This window comes from Amphibalanus amphitrite, unplaced genomic scaffold (genome assembly GCF_019059575.1).
Source record: "Amphibalanus amphitrite isolate SeventyFive unplaced genomic scaffold, NRLGWU_Aamphi_draft 000180F_arrow, whole genome shotgun sequence".
NCBI classification, from domain to species: domain Eukaryota; kingdom Metazoa; phylum Arthropoda; class Thecostraca; order Balanomorpha; family Balanidae; genus Amphibalanus; species Amphibalanus amphitrite.
Window position 1 is genome coordinate 904,898 of NW_024881675.1, and position 12,441 is coordinate 917,338.

Here is a 12,441-nt window from a genome sequence, read left to right on the forward strand (position 1 = left end):
ATGTTACTTTCTCAATAGAGTCGTGATGCCTGGTGGCTAGTCATAAGCCCGGAAGCTCTCGCTGTACATCCGAGACACGAGGAGAGCTCTCATTCAACTCTCCTCGTGACTACTCTTCTTGTGAAAGCAGCGTGTAATGAGATCGGATATGTGACCTTCATTTGGTTTGAAACGTATTAGAACAGCTATCTTAGCGACTGCTCGAGGTGTTTGATGGAAGCGCCATTATAAATGAAGCCACCATCGGTAATCGGTATCGGGCGGTTATCCTGGAAGGGCGAACCCAGTACCTCCGTCCCAGGTCAAGATGTATCTGAGGCGTTTTTACGCCTCATTTTAACTGTGCATCCTCACTAGCTTTCAGCTGTAGGCAGACAGTTGGTGATTGCCGAGTGTTACGTGTATTGTAGTACCTTTCCGTTAAAAAACGCGGCGGCGGCCGGCCGGGTCCATTCGCCCGCCTCTCAAGCCCGACGGACAGACAGACAGACAGACGGTATCACAGTGTTGCGTCCAAAAGTAAAACGGCCCGGCACGGACGGACGGCCGGGTTAAGTAAAAGGCCGCCAGGTCACGGCGTCGCTCCCCGTCAGGTCACGGCGTCGCTCACCGTCTGGTGCGGCGGCGGCCGGCGCTCTGCACACACAGGTGACCTGACCTGGCGCGCGGCGCACGGACCGCCGCCCCGCACACAGCAGTGGACCCCACCCCCTTTGAGCAATCCCCTGTCTCGTGACACGCATTGTGACCTCGGCATCAGCGGACGGTCGTTCCGTCCGGAATACAGCGACGATATACCCAAATAAGGCTAAATCAGAGGCGTCCCGGCCCACAGCGGTTACCAGCATACTAACGGCACTGAACCAACCGGCCAATATCTCCAGCGAGTAAACGACATACACGATAACCATTCGCATCGAGCGCCTCTTGGTCAAAACAAACACGGCGCCTAGCTCTCTCACACGCACGCACACCTCGATAACTGTTCATAAACTACCTATAAACCTGTGAACGCTCTCAACAGCTCAGTCACGTGTACGAAAATAACATGTTCGCGCGGCGCCGTCCGGCCCGCCGCGCTCTGCGCTTCTCTCGAGTATTACCACTGTGGCTCCGGCCGGGCGCCCGTCCCTCTCAGCTCTGCGTCTCCGCGGCCAGGCACTCGTCACACACGCGCACGGGCAGCTGGTGTCCGAACTGGGGCAGCGGCAGCACGCCCGAGCTGCAGCGCGAGCAGAACACGCGGCCGCAGCGGCGGCAATGGTGGCGGCGGCGCACCATCGTGAACGGCTGGCCGCACTGCATGCACTCTGGCGCCGCCTGGTCGGGCACCCAGAGCGGCGCCGAGCGGCGCGGCGTCACCTCCAGCGGCGGCGGCGGCGGCGGCTGGCGCGGCTCGAGCGCCTCCGTCAGCCGCGCCGGCACGGTGACGGCCGGAGGCGCCGGCGGCGGCGGCAGCGGCCGGGCCGGGCCGCCCTCTGCCAGCACCTGCTGCACCAGGCCGGCCTCGCCGCTGATGCCGATGCTGCCGTGCACCAGCACCTGGGCCTCCATGTGGTCGCCCACCACGCGCATGTTGCTGGCCAGGTGGGACTCCTCCGAGACCTGGCTGAGCAGGGCCGGCGCGGGGGCGGGGGCGGGCCCGCCTACATCCACCACGTCGATGACGGCCGCCGGAGAGCCCAGCGCCTCCTCGGCAGAGTCGACAGAGCCGCACGACGGGCTCAGCTCTGGGGAACGGAGAGGGCGGGTCAGACATGGGCTGTGCCAGACAGTACGAACTCAAGTACTGGGGGTACCGCGAGGGGGACGGGTCAGACAAAGGCCGTGTCAGACAGCACACGCTGAGGGGACGGGGTCAAACACTGAGATCGGAGGGGACAGAGTCAGACTTGGGCCGTGCCGGACAGCACGGAGAAAACGGGTCAGATCAGACTCTGCTGGAGACTGGACGCTCCATCAAGCTACAGAACAGATCACAAACTTGGACATGCTAGCGTTGACAAAGACCCGTCCACGTCGTTCCCATGTGGATTTTACACTTGAGTTACACGCTCTTGAGGTAGCTCAACAAATTGAGATGTTGCTTTTGACGCAGTCAGGCACGTAACATTCCAGGGACAGAATTATCTCACCTCCGCTGGAATCCTCCTCGGGCGTGGCGTTGATCTGGAAGACCACCTTGAGGATGTTGCGCAGGTCTGAGGCGAAGTTGGTCTGAAGCTGGTCGGCCACTCCCGAAATGCAGACAAACAGACGGTGAATCAGGTCCTGGCTGTCCCTGAAGACACAACACGACTGTAATGGTACACACATCCGGCCAACAGCGTAGGCTCGTGGTCAGCATCACATCAGCTGAATCGAATGGGCCACTTCACAGCTAATGATACTGTGAGCATAATTACTGAATCTGATGAACAAGGAGTATTATATTCTAAATTCTACATTGCTCATTAGGGTGTGTCATATCAAATATTTTTGTCTCAGATCAAGCGCTTCCGCGGATATTCCTTGTCTCTGGGTTCATTGAAGCCCATTGGCACTGTTCTTTTTTCGCTGCACCGAAAATTCAGGCGGCGCGGGCCCAATCAATTTCGACATTTCTCGTGGCGCCCGGCGTTGAAGTCTCCATACTGAACACAATGCGTACCGTAGCGCTAACACCAGCCATATGACTCGCCGTCGGCCTGTAGCGGCCAACGCCGTTTGACGGTTAAAATTCGATTGCTATTTCTTGTTTAAATGGACGTCGGACGAAACATACTATCATTTTAATGTGTTGAGGCCATTCAGGGACTCACAGATGATCCATATAATAGGACTTAGGCGGCGGAACGGAACGGGGAGGGCACCGGGGCACCGTGCCCCCCTTTGATTTTGGTATTTTAACATTAGCCCTATGGGCGTTGCATGGAAAGAATGGGACCAGAAGTCGGCAGTGCCCCCCCCCCCTTAATTGAAGGTGTTCCGCCGCTACTGTATGTAATAGGATCACGCTGCAGCCTTGGCAAGACTATCACGAGTGGGGCAGGGAGAATGAGAGCACGGATGGACAGAGGGAAACATGAGCGGGGTCTCGGGTATCACCCCTCCGTCGGCAACACAATGTGTCGGCTTTCGAGTCATGTGCTGTCTCCCAGAGACACACGAGCTTGCAAAGAACGTGAGTCAGTCTGGTTTCAGCTGCGGCGTGAGCAGAAGTGCGTGTGGTGCAATCGAATCGGACTATTCGTGCCGCAGTGATGCCGTGGTGAAGCAAGCCGAAACATTTTGTTATCGGGTCTCCTAGTGTGCTGCGGGTAAATCAGCTGCCTACCAACAGAGATGTAGTGAACTATGTGAGACTCTTGGCAGAGGATAGAAAAAGTGAGCGGACAGTCACTGCATGTTTACGTGAAGCAGCGGAGGCGGTGGTTGCAATGTGGTCGAGTGAGGGCATACCAACGATACAAATGCACAATGTGGTTCGGAAGGTAAAGCAAGTCTACGAAAGATTTCGCCGATCGAACAAGGTGTCCGAAAGAATGTGGGAGGGACAAACGAAACAAAGTGTTCCTGAAGCGAGTCTGTTTCGTAAGCTTTTTGACATCGCCCGCTGCCGCTGTAAAGATCGGCGAAGCTGTACCTGTCCGCTTTCAAACTGGGTACCGCCAGCGGAAATAGCATTCCTTCGAGACCAGAGAGGAGTTTGGAAGATGAGACTGGTTGGTGTGGACTACGAGGAGACGAGGAAACGACGTAAGACTGCGAGCCTTGAGACGGGAGCGGAACGAGGGGAGGGGCGACGTGGGTCAAGCTGGTCCTTCCCACCTCCGTACCTATTCCAACGGCGTCAATATCGACGAGACAGGCCAGGTAGACTCGTCGGCAACGACCGACACCAACGACAGTAATGAAGACGTCACAAGTGAATTTGAGATGAAGGAATGCATCAAAGACTCAAACGATGATGATATGACAAACACTGCACTGGCAGCTGACCGACAAGGTATGGTTTATCCAACCGTGCTGTAGCGGCCGTCATCAATGGTTTTTAGACGGATGTCGGTCGCGTAGCGAGCGGCAAAACAGAATTGCTGGTCGACCCGAAAAAAGTATGGAGAGAAAGATGCCGGATGAGACAAGCTGCCAGCTGCACTCGAATGAGCTTGTACTGAGGGAAGTTTTCCAGAACTTGGACGGCAAAACCAGTGGACCCGGATCATTCACGGGGCCGTTGGGCCAGGCAGCCGGCGCCTCCGTGCACCGTCTTTCTCCCGTGAAGTTCCGACCGGTGAGCGGCCCAGAGCTGGATCTGCCGGACAACATCATCGCGGACCTCAGCAGCGACCAACTCCTGCTGTATCAGCTCACCAGAGCCGTGCGGGCGGGCAACATCTCCGCAAAGGAGGCCTGCAAGAAAATCGGTTCCCTGAACACAATGCAAGGTAAGGCAAATGCTAATTGAGTTGAATTCAGTTTGCTATTGAATGGCAAAGATGCATCTTTTCTGTGTAACCGTTGTCTCAATAGAGGATACTGCCTCGTTTGCATTGCTTACATCCGTATTGACAGCGTCTGTCGACGTTAACAGGCGAAGACGCGCGCGGCTGGTGTTAGTGTCATCAAAGGCATTACGCCAAACATGGAGACTGCAACGCCGGGCGCCACGATAAATCCCGAACTTCTTTCAGCCGGCGCCGATCGAATTTTCGATGCATGGGAAAAAGAACTGCACCAATGGGCTTCCATAGACACAGGGACAAGGAAAATCAGCGGAAGCGCTTGATCTGTTTCTAGTGACACACCCTATTGCTCATCCATGCTAAACGAACGAAAATTCAGTCTTTTTACTCGAGTTTCCAATTACTGACCAGCCAGCAGACCACTGTCCCACCGTCCCCTCACGCTGCCACCCGCTCCTATGTACTGACTTGAAGCGCGCGCGGGACCGGCTGCGCGTGGCGATCTCGGCCGCCTGGATGGCCAGCGCGATCTCTCGGTCTCCGCTGCGCGTGGGCCGCTCGTCGTCACTAGAGTCGGAGCCGGACTGGGACGACTGGTGGCTGCTGCCCTCGGCCGGAGCGCCGCCCGGCGAGCTGACGGACGGAAGGCGGGGAGGGTCCGTCAGACGACAGCGGGAGGAGAAAATCAGATGCTTCTGCGACACTGGTAGCATCGCTAGTGCGTCATGGGCAGGGTTTGGCCCTCTCTTACATAACTTTACATAACACCACGCATTTCTATCAACCGTAAAAAATACAACATGAAAGTGAGTCCAAATTCACTAGATGGAACGAACATTATTGCAGGCTACGTATGTAGAGTTTAGACTGCAGAGTGATACTCACCAGCACACTAACAATAAATCAGGAAAGAAACAAAAGATATAACCACACCAATTTGCCTCAAGCTCACTACCTATCGACACGTTAGCACACAGTCCCACCCCAGACCTGCAGCCGCCGACACCCACCAGTGGTTGTGCTGGTAGAGCAGGCCTCCGGCGCTGCCGCACGGAGCGCGGGTTAGCTTCTTCTTGCGGTGTCTGCCGGTGCCGCTGTGCCCGGGGGCGGGGGCGGGGGCGGGGGCGGCGGGCGGCTCGGGTTCCTCGGCAGACTGAGCGCGCCGCTCCGCCTCTGAGACGGCCAGGCCCACCAGGTCGTCCACGATGGAGGCCACCTGACGCTCCACGTCCCGGCGCTGGTCCAGGCTGCGGGCGAGGAGTGGGGAAAGACATCAGTGCAGAGTGGTGGACGGTACTGCTCAGTACTTAACGGCTGTCACACTCCGTAACCCAGTGCCGTGGTGAATTAAATGTATACCAGGCGCATACAATTACCAAATCTACAGAGTAAAGAGAATAATAACCTCAACACGACTCAAACTGTTCCTACCACAATGCCCGACTCGCCCACACCATCCAGCGCCCCACAGCACCACCTACCGGCTGCCGTAGTCGCAGGCGATGATGGGCACCCTTCCGACGCGGCCCCTGGCGGCCGGCTCCGTGGCTGACCCGCGGCGCTGGTCTGCCGGGGCGCCGGTGGCCGCCGCCTCCTCAGCAGTGGCCCCGCTCCTCGCCAGCCGGCGGTGGCCGTTCGAGCCGCTGCCGGAGCCGCCCTGGCCGCGCCGGCGCCGGTGCGAGCGGCTGCCCGGGTGGAACTGACGCAGACGCGCCTCCGTCTCCCGACACGCTGAGCGGCTGACACTCCGCCGACAGCCCGGGTTCTTGGAGTAGAACTCGGCCACGAACGCGTCGATGTCGGGCATGGGGTAGGCGTCGGGTGCCGAGGGCACGTCACTGGCCACCGTGTTGATGGGTTCGTCCACCGAGCAGAGGGCCTTCTCCAGAGCGTAGAGCTCGGCCTTACTGAGCGTCCATAGCAGCTCGCGGATCTTACACAGCAGATTCTGAAACGGAGAGATGATAAAATGAGCTGCACTTGAGGCAGGCGGTCGTACAGCTTGCGCAAGAGCTTAAAATGACAACAAACCTTATCATTCTAGAACCAACACTGCAGCTGCAGCAGACAAGCAAACAGTGTCATGACATCGGCGCTACCATTACAAACACTGTCTGGCTGGTCGATCGGTCGATTCGGAGCAGCATGTGTGCGCCATCACGCATGTTTACTGCTCACAATGCGTGTGGTGCGAACAGCCGGGAGTGGGACACTACGGGTCACTCAGTCAGTGGAGCGGACGGGAGGGGGGGGGGGGGTACCAGACGGGGGGAGGGGGCGAATGTATGGCGGCGGCGGCGCCACACCGACCTTGGTCCCGATCTAGTAACGCTGAGCAGACGTCCGCGGTCACCGTCCGTTCTGGGGCGCCGACATGACGCACAGGGGCACGTGGCGCGCACGAGCAGACGAGGTCCCCCTCCCTCCCCCTATCCTCAGAGGTCCGAGCGTCAACAGCGGCAGCGGAGCGAGGCGTGAATGGTACGTGATAAACCTCCACGGGCCATACAAACCACTGAGACTCGGACATGAGTGGCTCCACTATCGCGCTGAGAAGGGCTCCGCTGAATGCATGACACGCGCGAAATAAAGTCGAGCCGTCAAAGGGTGCTATCGAGTCGGATGACTCAGCTTTGCCTATTTGCGATCGCACTTGACAACGGCTCGATAAGCAAAGAAACCCTATCGTCACCGATACTCGAGAAGTGATGTTTACAGTTGGATGCTTTCTAAGCGTCACATAACCCTACACGAAGCACGCCGATCCCGCTGAGAAACTACCGCTCAATGTTACAGGCGCCGCATCACGAGTTGTGTCTGTGCCGTGCGTTTTTTGTTTTTGTTTTTTGTCGCCCACATATCGACCGTTCAGGGAAGTGTGTAGCGCGACCCCGCGTCCGCCTGTGCCCTGTCTTTTCCCGGAAGCGCCATGTACCCCGATCCAGTTCAGAAGCGGAACCATGCCACCCGGAACCTACCCCAATCATAACACCCTCACCAAACCCCGGAAACACAGCCCAGGAAACAACCCCTACCAGACCCACGACCACCCGCCTCGCGACCGTCTGCCCAGCGTCCGCCTACCTTGAACGGTCGGAAGAGTTCCGAAATGTCCGCGATATCCTGATCGAGCCGCAGCGGTCCATCCGGGTAGATGACCAGCCCGGCGACTATGGCCAGCCGAGGGATGGTGAACATGAGAGCCGGATCGTACAGATCCAGCTGCTCCTGACTCAGCAGACCCAGGCGCAGCGCCCTGCCGGGGGAGCGGGGCGAGTCAGGTCACAGGGGCGGGTCAGGTCACAGGGGCAGGTCACACATGTCACTGGGACGATAGGTCACACAGGCAACAGAGTCGGGTCACACAGCTGTTCAGAGGGACGCTGTGTCTGTCACACATCTTCACTTACCACTGACCTCAGGCCTCACACGGGGCACAGGGACACCGTGTCCTATAGGTTCAGTTACCACCGACTCTGGGTGGGCCACACAGGCACATCGCCGCTGTATATGGAATGTCTGTATGTATGACGCGATGTGTGAGCGAGGCGGGTCACGTAGGCCCACGGGGACTGCGTGCTTCTGTGACACGTCATGAGCTGGGTCACGCACCCAGCAGGACGTCAATGGTCGCCGGGGTGGTGGACCATGCTACATAGCACATCGTCGGGACCAGGGCTGCGGAGTCGACGGAATTTGAGCGACTCCGACTCCGACTCCGACTCCGGCCTGAAAAAATCGACTCCGACTCCGACTCCGACTCCAGCTCCGACTCCGACCTTCAGTACCTATTTCCCATATATCAAAGATGCATCATGCCTGTTTGCCTTTATTGCGCAAGCAGAAACAAATGTTTGGCGAACGTACCTACCGTGTACAGTACAGTGCACTTGTACAGCACGCAGACTCGGAGACGAGACATCTACCAGTTCGTGCGCAGCAGGAGTACGGCCTCGACCAGATCGGGCTTCCTAGACGATCGGGCGTCACTCACGATATATTTCAGGGCGGAGAACAGCCGCTCCACGCTTACTTGTGTGACGGGTAGGCCGTGAGAGTCCACGCTGCCGGCTGTAGTTGAGCTGGGAACCCGTCCGCGATTCCGTCGTAGGCAGTCTTACATTTAGTCCTTGTCTGCAGCTTGCTGACCTTTTCCAGGTCCTCGATGAGCGACGGCTGTTGCTCCTCCGCCTTCTGCTGACGCTGCTGTTGCAGCGCGTCCAGATCTCGCTCCAGCTCGTCTTCGCTGGAGCCGCTGCCGTCCTTGGAGCCTGTGGCGCCATCTGTTTGCTGCCCGGTCCGGTTCTCCGACGGCCTCTCCATGCCCCTCCTGAGCTGCCGCTCGCGATGTACCACGCTTGTGAACGCCCGTTCGGCCTGGCGAATGTCAACCTCATCCAGCAGCAGACGATAGCGGACATCAACGTACAAAGCCGCTAAGAACGCATCACATTCGAACAGGGTGCGCTGTCGGCGCTCCATGGCGTCAGCGATGGTTGAGCCCAGTCCGGTTCTATTGTCAGATTGCATAACCAGAGGTTCTTTTACTTTCGTTGGGCGAATGCAAGGTGACGGAAATGAGTAAAACCTCACTGAACGGTAAAACTCACCCAAAATATATTCCGACACAAAAACCGACTCCGACTCCGGGCCGGAGTCGGAGTCGGCGAAAAAATATCGACTCCGACTCCGACTCCGACTCCGGCCAAAACTGTCGACTCCGGCCGACTCCGACTCCGACTCCGACTCCGACTCCGCAGCCCTGGTCGGGACAGGTATACGCTTGTTCCTCCGACCCCAAAGCGAACGGCAAAGATACGATGATCGAAGTCCAGAACATTGTGTTGAGCACTGAGTCGTCCCTTGCAATTATCAATATGCCTGAGCATGCGAGGGCCACTATATTTACGACTGACAAAACCACCAAAAAACCGTACCGCTCCGTTCGTGCGCCATTCAGTGGCGAACCAGCCTTTCGTGATAGGTAGCCCGGATTCCTAGCCTTTTAGTGAACCGATCGGTCTTAGTACACGCGAGATGGTGTATGTAGCGATGGACCCGCGTCCGGCGCTGGCCACGGGTGGGTTCGAGTAGGAACAGACGGGCGCGACCGGCCGTGGTGGGGAGGAATAGTGCTGGCTGGGGGAAACCACTGACAAATTCACGGTCAAAGAAAAAATACAGACTATCTGCACTACAGTATTTTTTTTCAGAATGACCATAAGAGAAGCTTACGTTTTTTTTCGTGTGGAAGAGTGGATGTTTACAGAAACTGATGTTCACAAGGACAGCGCGGAATCACCATTCACTTCCGTAACCATATTGTGAGCAACACGTAATCAGCTACTACACAGAAAAAGTCGATGGAATAGAAAAAGCCGATGGGTCGGCCACCAACGCACCAATCAATTACCATGGTGTGATTTATAAATGATCAGGTTCCAAGACTACCATTACGCGACTAGTACCCGGTTACCGAAGTATCTGCTACGCACGACCTCTGGTATCGACCTGTTGGGGCGGTACTCATTCTTTTATGAAGGCGGGCTGGGCCAACCAAACACTCGAAAGCACGGATACGGCGGGTCTTTGAATATGGTAAATAAACAAACCAGCTTCGTATCGCATGACATAATTTTAAGAATACGACCACTGCTTATATAAGTTTGGCAATGGACAACAGATCAGCTCCTAAGCCAATAAATTTGAGCTCACATCCTTTATTCGCTCAAGGTCCCTGTGGAATTTCATACCTATAGCATGCTATAGCACAATGCACACTGCAACTTTATGAACAAGGTGAATTGACGCTCAAATCCGTACACACACAATACAGGCCAATAACAAAAAAAAAAACACGTGTAGCATCTCTCACCTCTGCACGGTCTCGGAGAAGAGCGCTATGACATTCTGTATAAGGGCGTACTCCTTGGCCGACTTGACCGTTACCATGGCGCTGACGTAACGCAGCTCGAACTCGGCGAATAGCCGGTCAAAGATCTTCAGCGACTCGCACAGTTTCTCGTGAACTCTTGTGGCGACTTTAGGCACTGTCGGGAGAGGGCGACTGTTAGAGGCGGCGGCTGATGGTCAATGGCGGGATTATAACGTAGAGCGATGGAAGGGGGGGGGGTGATGGATTGGGAAGCCCGCCAGGGCGGGGAGGGGAAGGGTGACAAACACAACAGTGGCGTGACTGATTGCAGGGCTGCAGTCTTTCTGGGACGGCGATTGGAGGGCATGTGGTCGACGGAAATGATAACGGAATGTGTCAGACTCGGAGTGACGCTCCCCTTTACTCACCAAATTGCGGAAAGGGACTAATCGAGTCCTCAATTTTAGCCACGCTGCATGAATCCTGCTCGAATTTAACACAACCAAAGTGGAACTTCGTGAATATCACGCACACCAAGTCTATAAGTCCAAAACTGAGCTCGTGCTATGGAAGCATTCAGTTAACAAGTTATGACTTGTGGTTAAGAAAGTTGTTAGCCTAACATCCAACATTTGATCATAACAGAGTGTAGTGTAATAACACTGAAATAACCATACATCCCCAAGCTTTACTATTAAAAAATAAGGAGCTGAGGCAGACAACTCGTGTAATTGAGACCATTTAATTGTGTTGGACTGAAACTTTTCTGTCGCGCGCCTAACTGGTGATTTTTAAACAGCCCAACAACACTCATTATTAACCTCATTTCGCAATCACTTATTGCAAAACAACATTCACATATCTAATGCTTCAAACAATGCCCATTTGCCTGAACGATCACCAGTTAGCAAATAGCCCGGCAGAAACCGCTGCTGATGTGTCCCAATGGCAAGCTACGGCTTCACTGCACGACACCCTTTGACATTTGTAGAGTCAGCACCGCTTGTGCCTGTGACGCCGGCGAGTCGCCTGTGTTGACCAGAGCGATAGGGGAGGGAAGGGAGCCTTAACGTGGCAGGACACGAATGAAGGACCGTAAAATAGTACGGAAAGGACCATAGCAGCATACTACACGTTAGTCACATAACTGATACAGTTGCAGACATGACGAAAAGACACGGAATAGTCTGATATCAGTTATAACAGGTCGCTAACCGCAGTTCACCGCGGCTCTGGCATCTGCTCTAACAACTCTGATGACAGGTTTCTCGAACCCGAGCCCGCCAATCACGAATGCCACCAAACCAGTTCCCCCCGTACGTCTCTGAGTGATGTTGCGTCATTCTCAGACGCGCACGGAGCGCCGGGCGGGGGCGGGGGCGGGGGCGGGGCGGGGGCGGCAGGACGGGCCCTGTTTGCGACCTGTTCACGCAGCAGCGCTCGGACGTTCTCAGGCTCTTGGTGACAGCCTTGGCCAGCGGACGCATGCCGGCGCTCTCCATCTCCCGGTTCATGATGCAAGAGCCGGCGGCCAGACACTGTCGGCAGAGGAACGGGGGATGTTAGACTCAGATGGACGGATTGACACCGGGCTGTCCGGAGTGAGCCGAGGATGTGACGGCCGGACAGACGCAGGACACTGTACGATAAGCAGGAAAAGGGGAATGTTAAACCGGACGGAAAGACGGTGGATGAACGTCGGGCACCGTAGAATACGGATCAGACATCGTACAAGGGGACAGACGTCGGGCACTACAGTCGGTCGATGCACGTCACACACGGACGGATGTTGGGTGTGTGTAGCCTCGACACAGATGCACACCCAACTGTGCTACCGCCGGTAGTAACACATAACACAGACACAAACACATGGCGATGATACAACATCAGTCATATTCTGTTCCCGCAAACAGCCAAACCAGCGCTCACAACTCCTACAAACAGCCTAACTATCGGACACAGCCCGCACTTTCCCAGGTAGCCAGTACTCGAGAGCCGTCTGCATTCCCTCCGGTACTGGAAGATTGCACATTGCACAACCGCGACAGAGGGGTTGGAGCAGCCGCGCTGCTCCGGTTGGATCTGGCGAGTCCGGATCCGGCAGCGGCCCCGTCCGACCAA

The 12,441-nt window shown here is 56.2% G+C and overlaps 1 protein-coding gene across 1 annotated transcript; it reads right to left on the minus strand.

The window, feature by feature from the left end:
* Positions 1-382: 382 nt before the first annotated feature.
* Positions 383-11,858, minus strand: LOC122384063 (lateral signaling target protein 2 homolog; the record flags this gene model as incomplete). The annotated part of the gene is made up of 8 exons (XM_043371043.1): positions 383-1,730; positions 2,136-2,281; positions 4,914-5,078; positions 5,456-5,692; positions 5,927-6,393; positions 7,530-7,701; positions 10,321-10,495; positions 11,678-11,858. Coding segments are annotated over 8 exons (2,139 nt in total), but the record flags the coding sequence as incomplete, so codon positions are not given.
* Between the last annotated feature and the right edge of the window lie 583 nt (positions 11,859-12,441).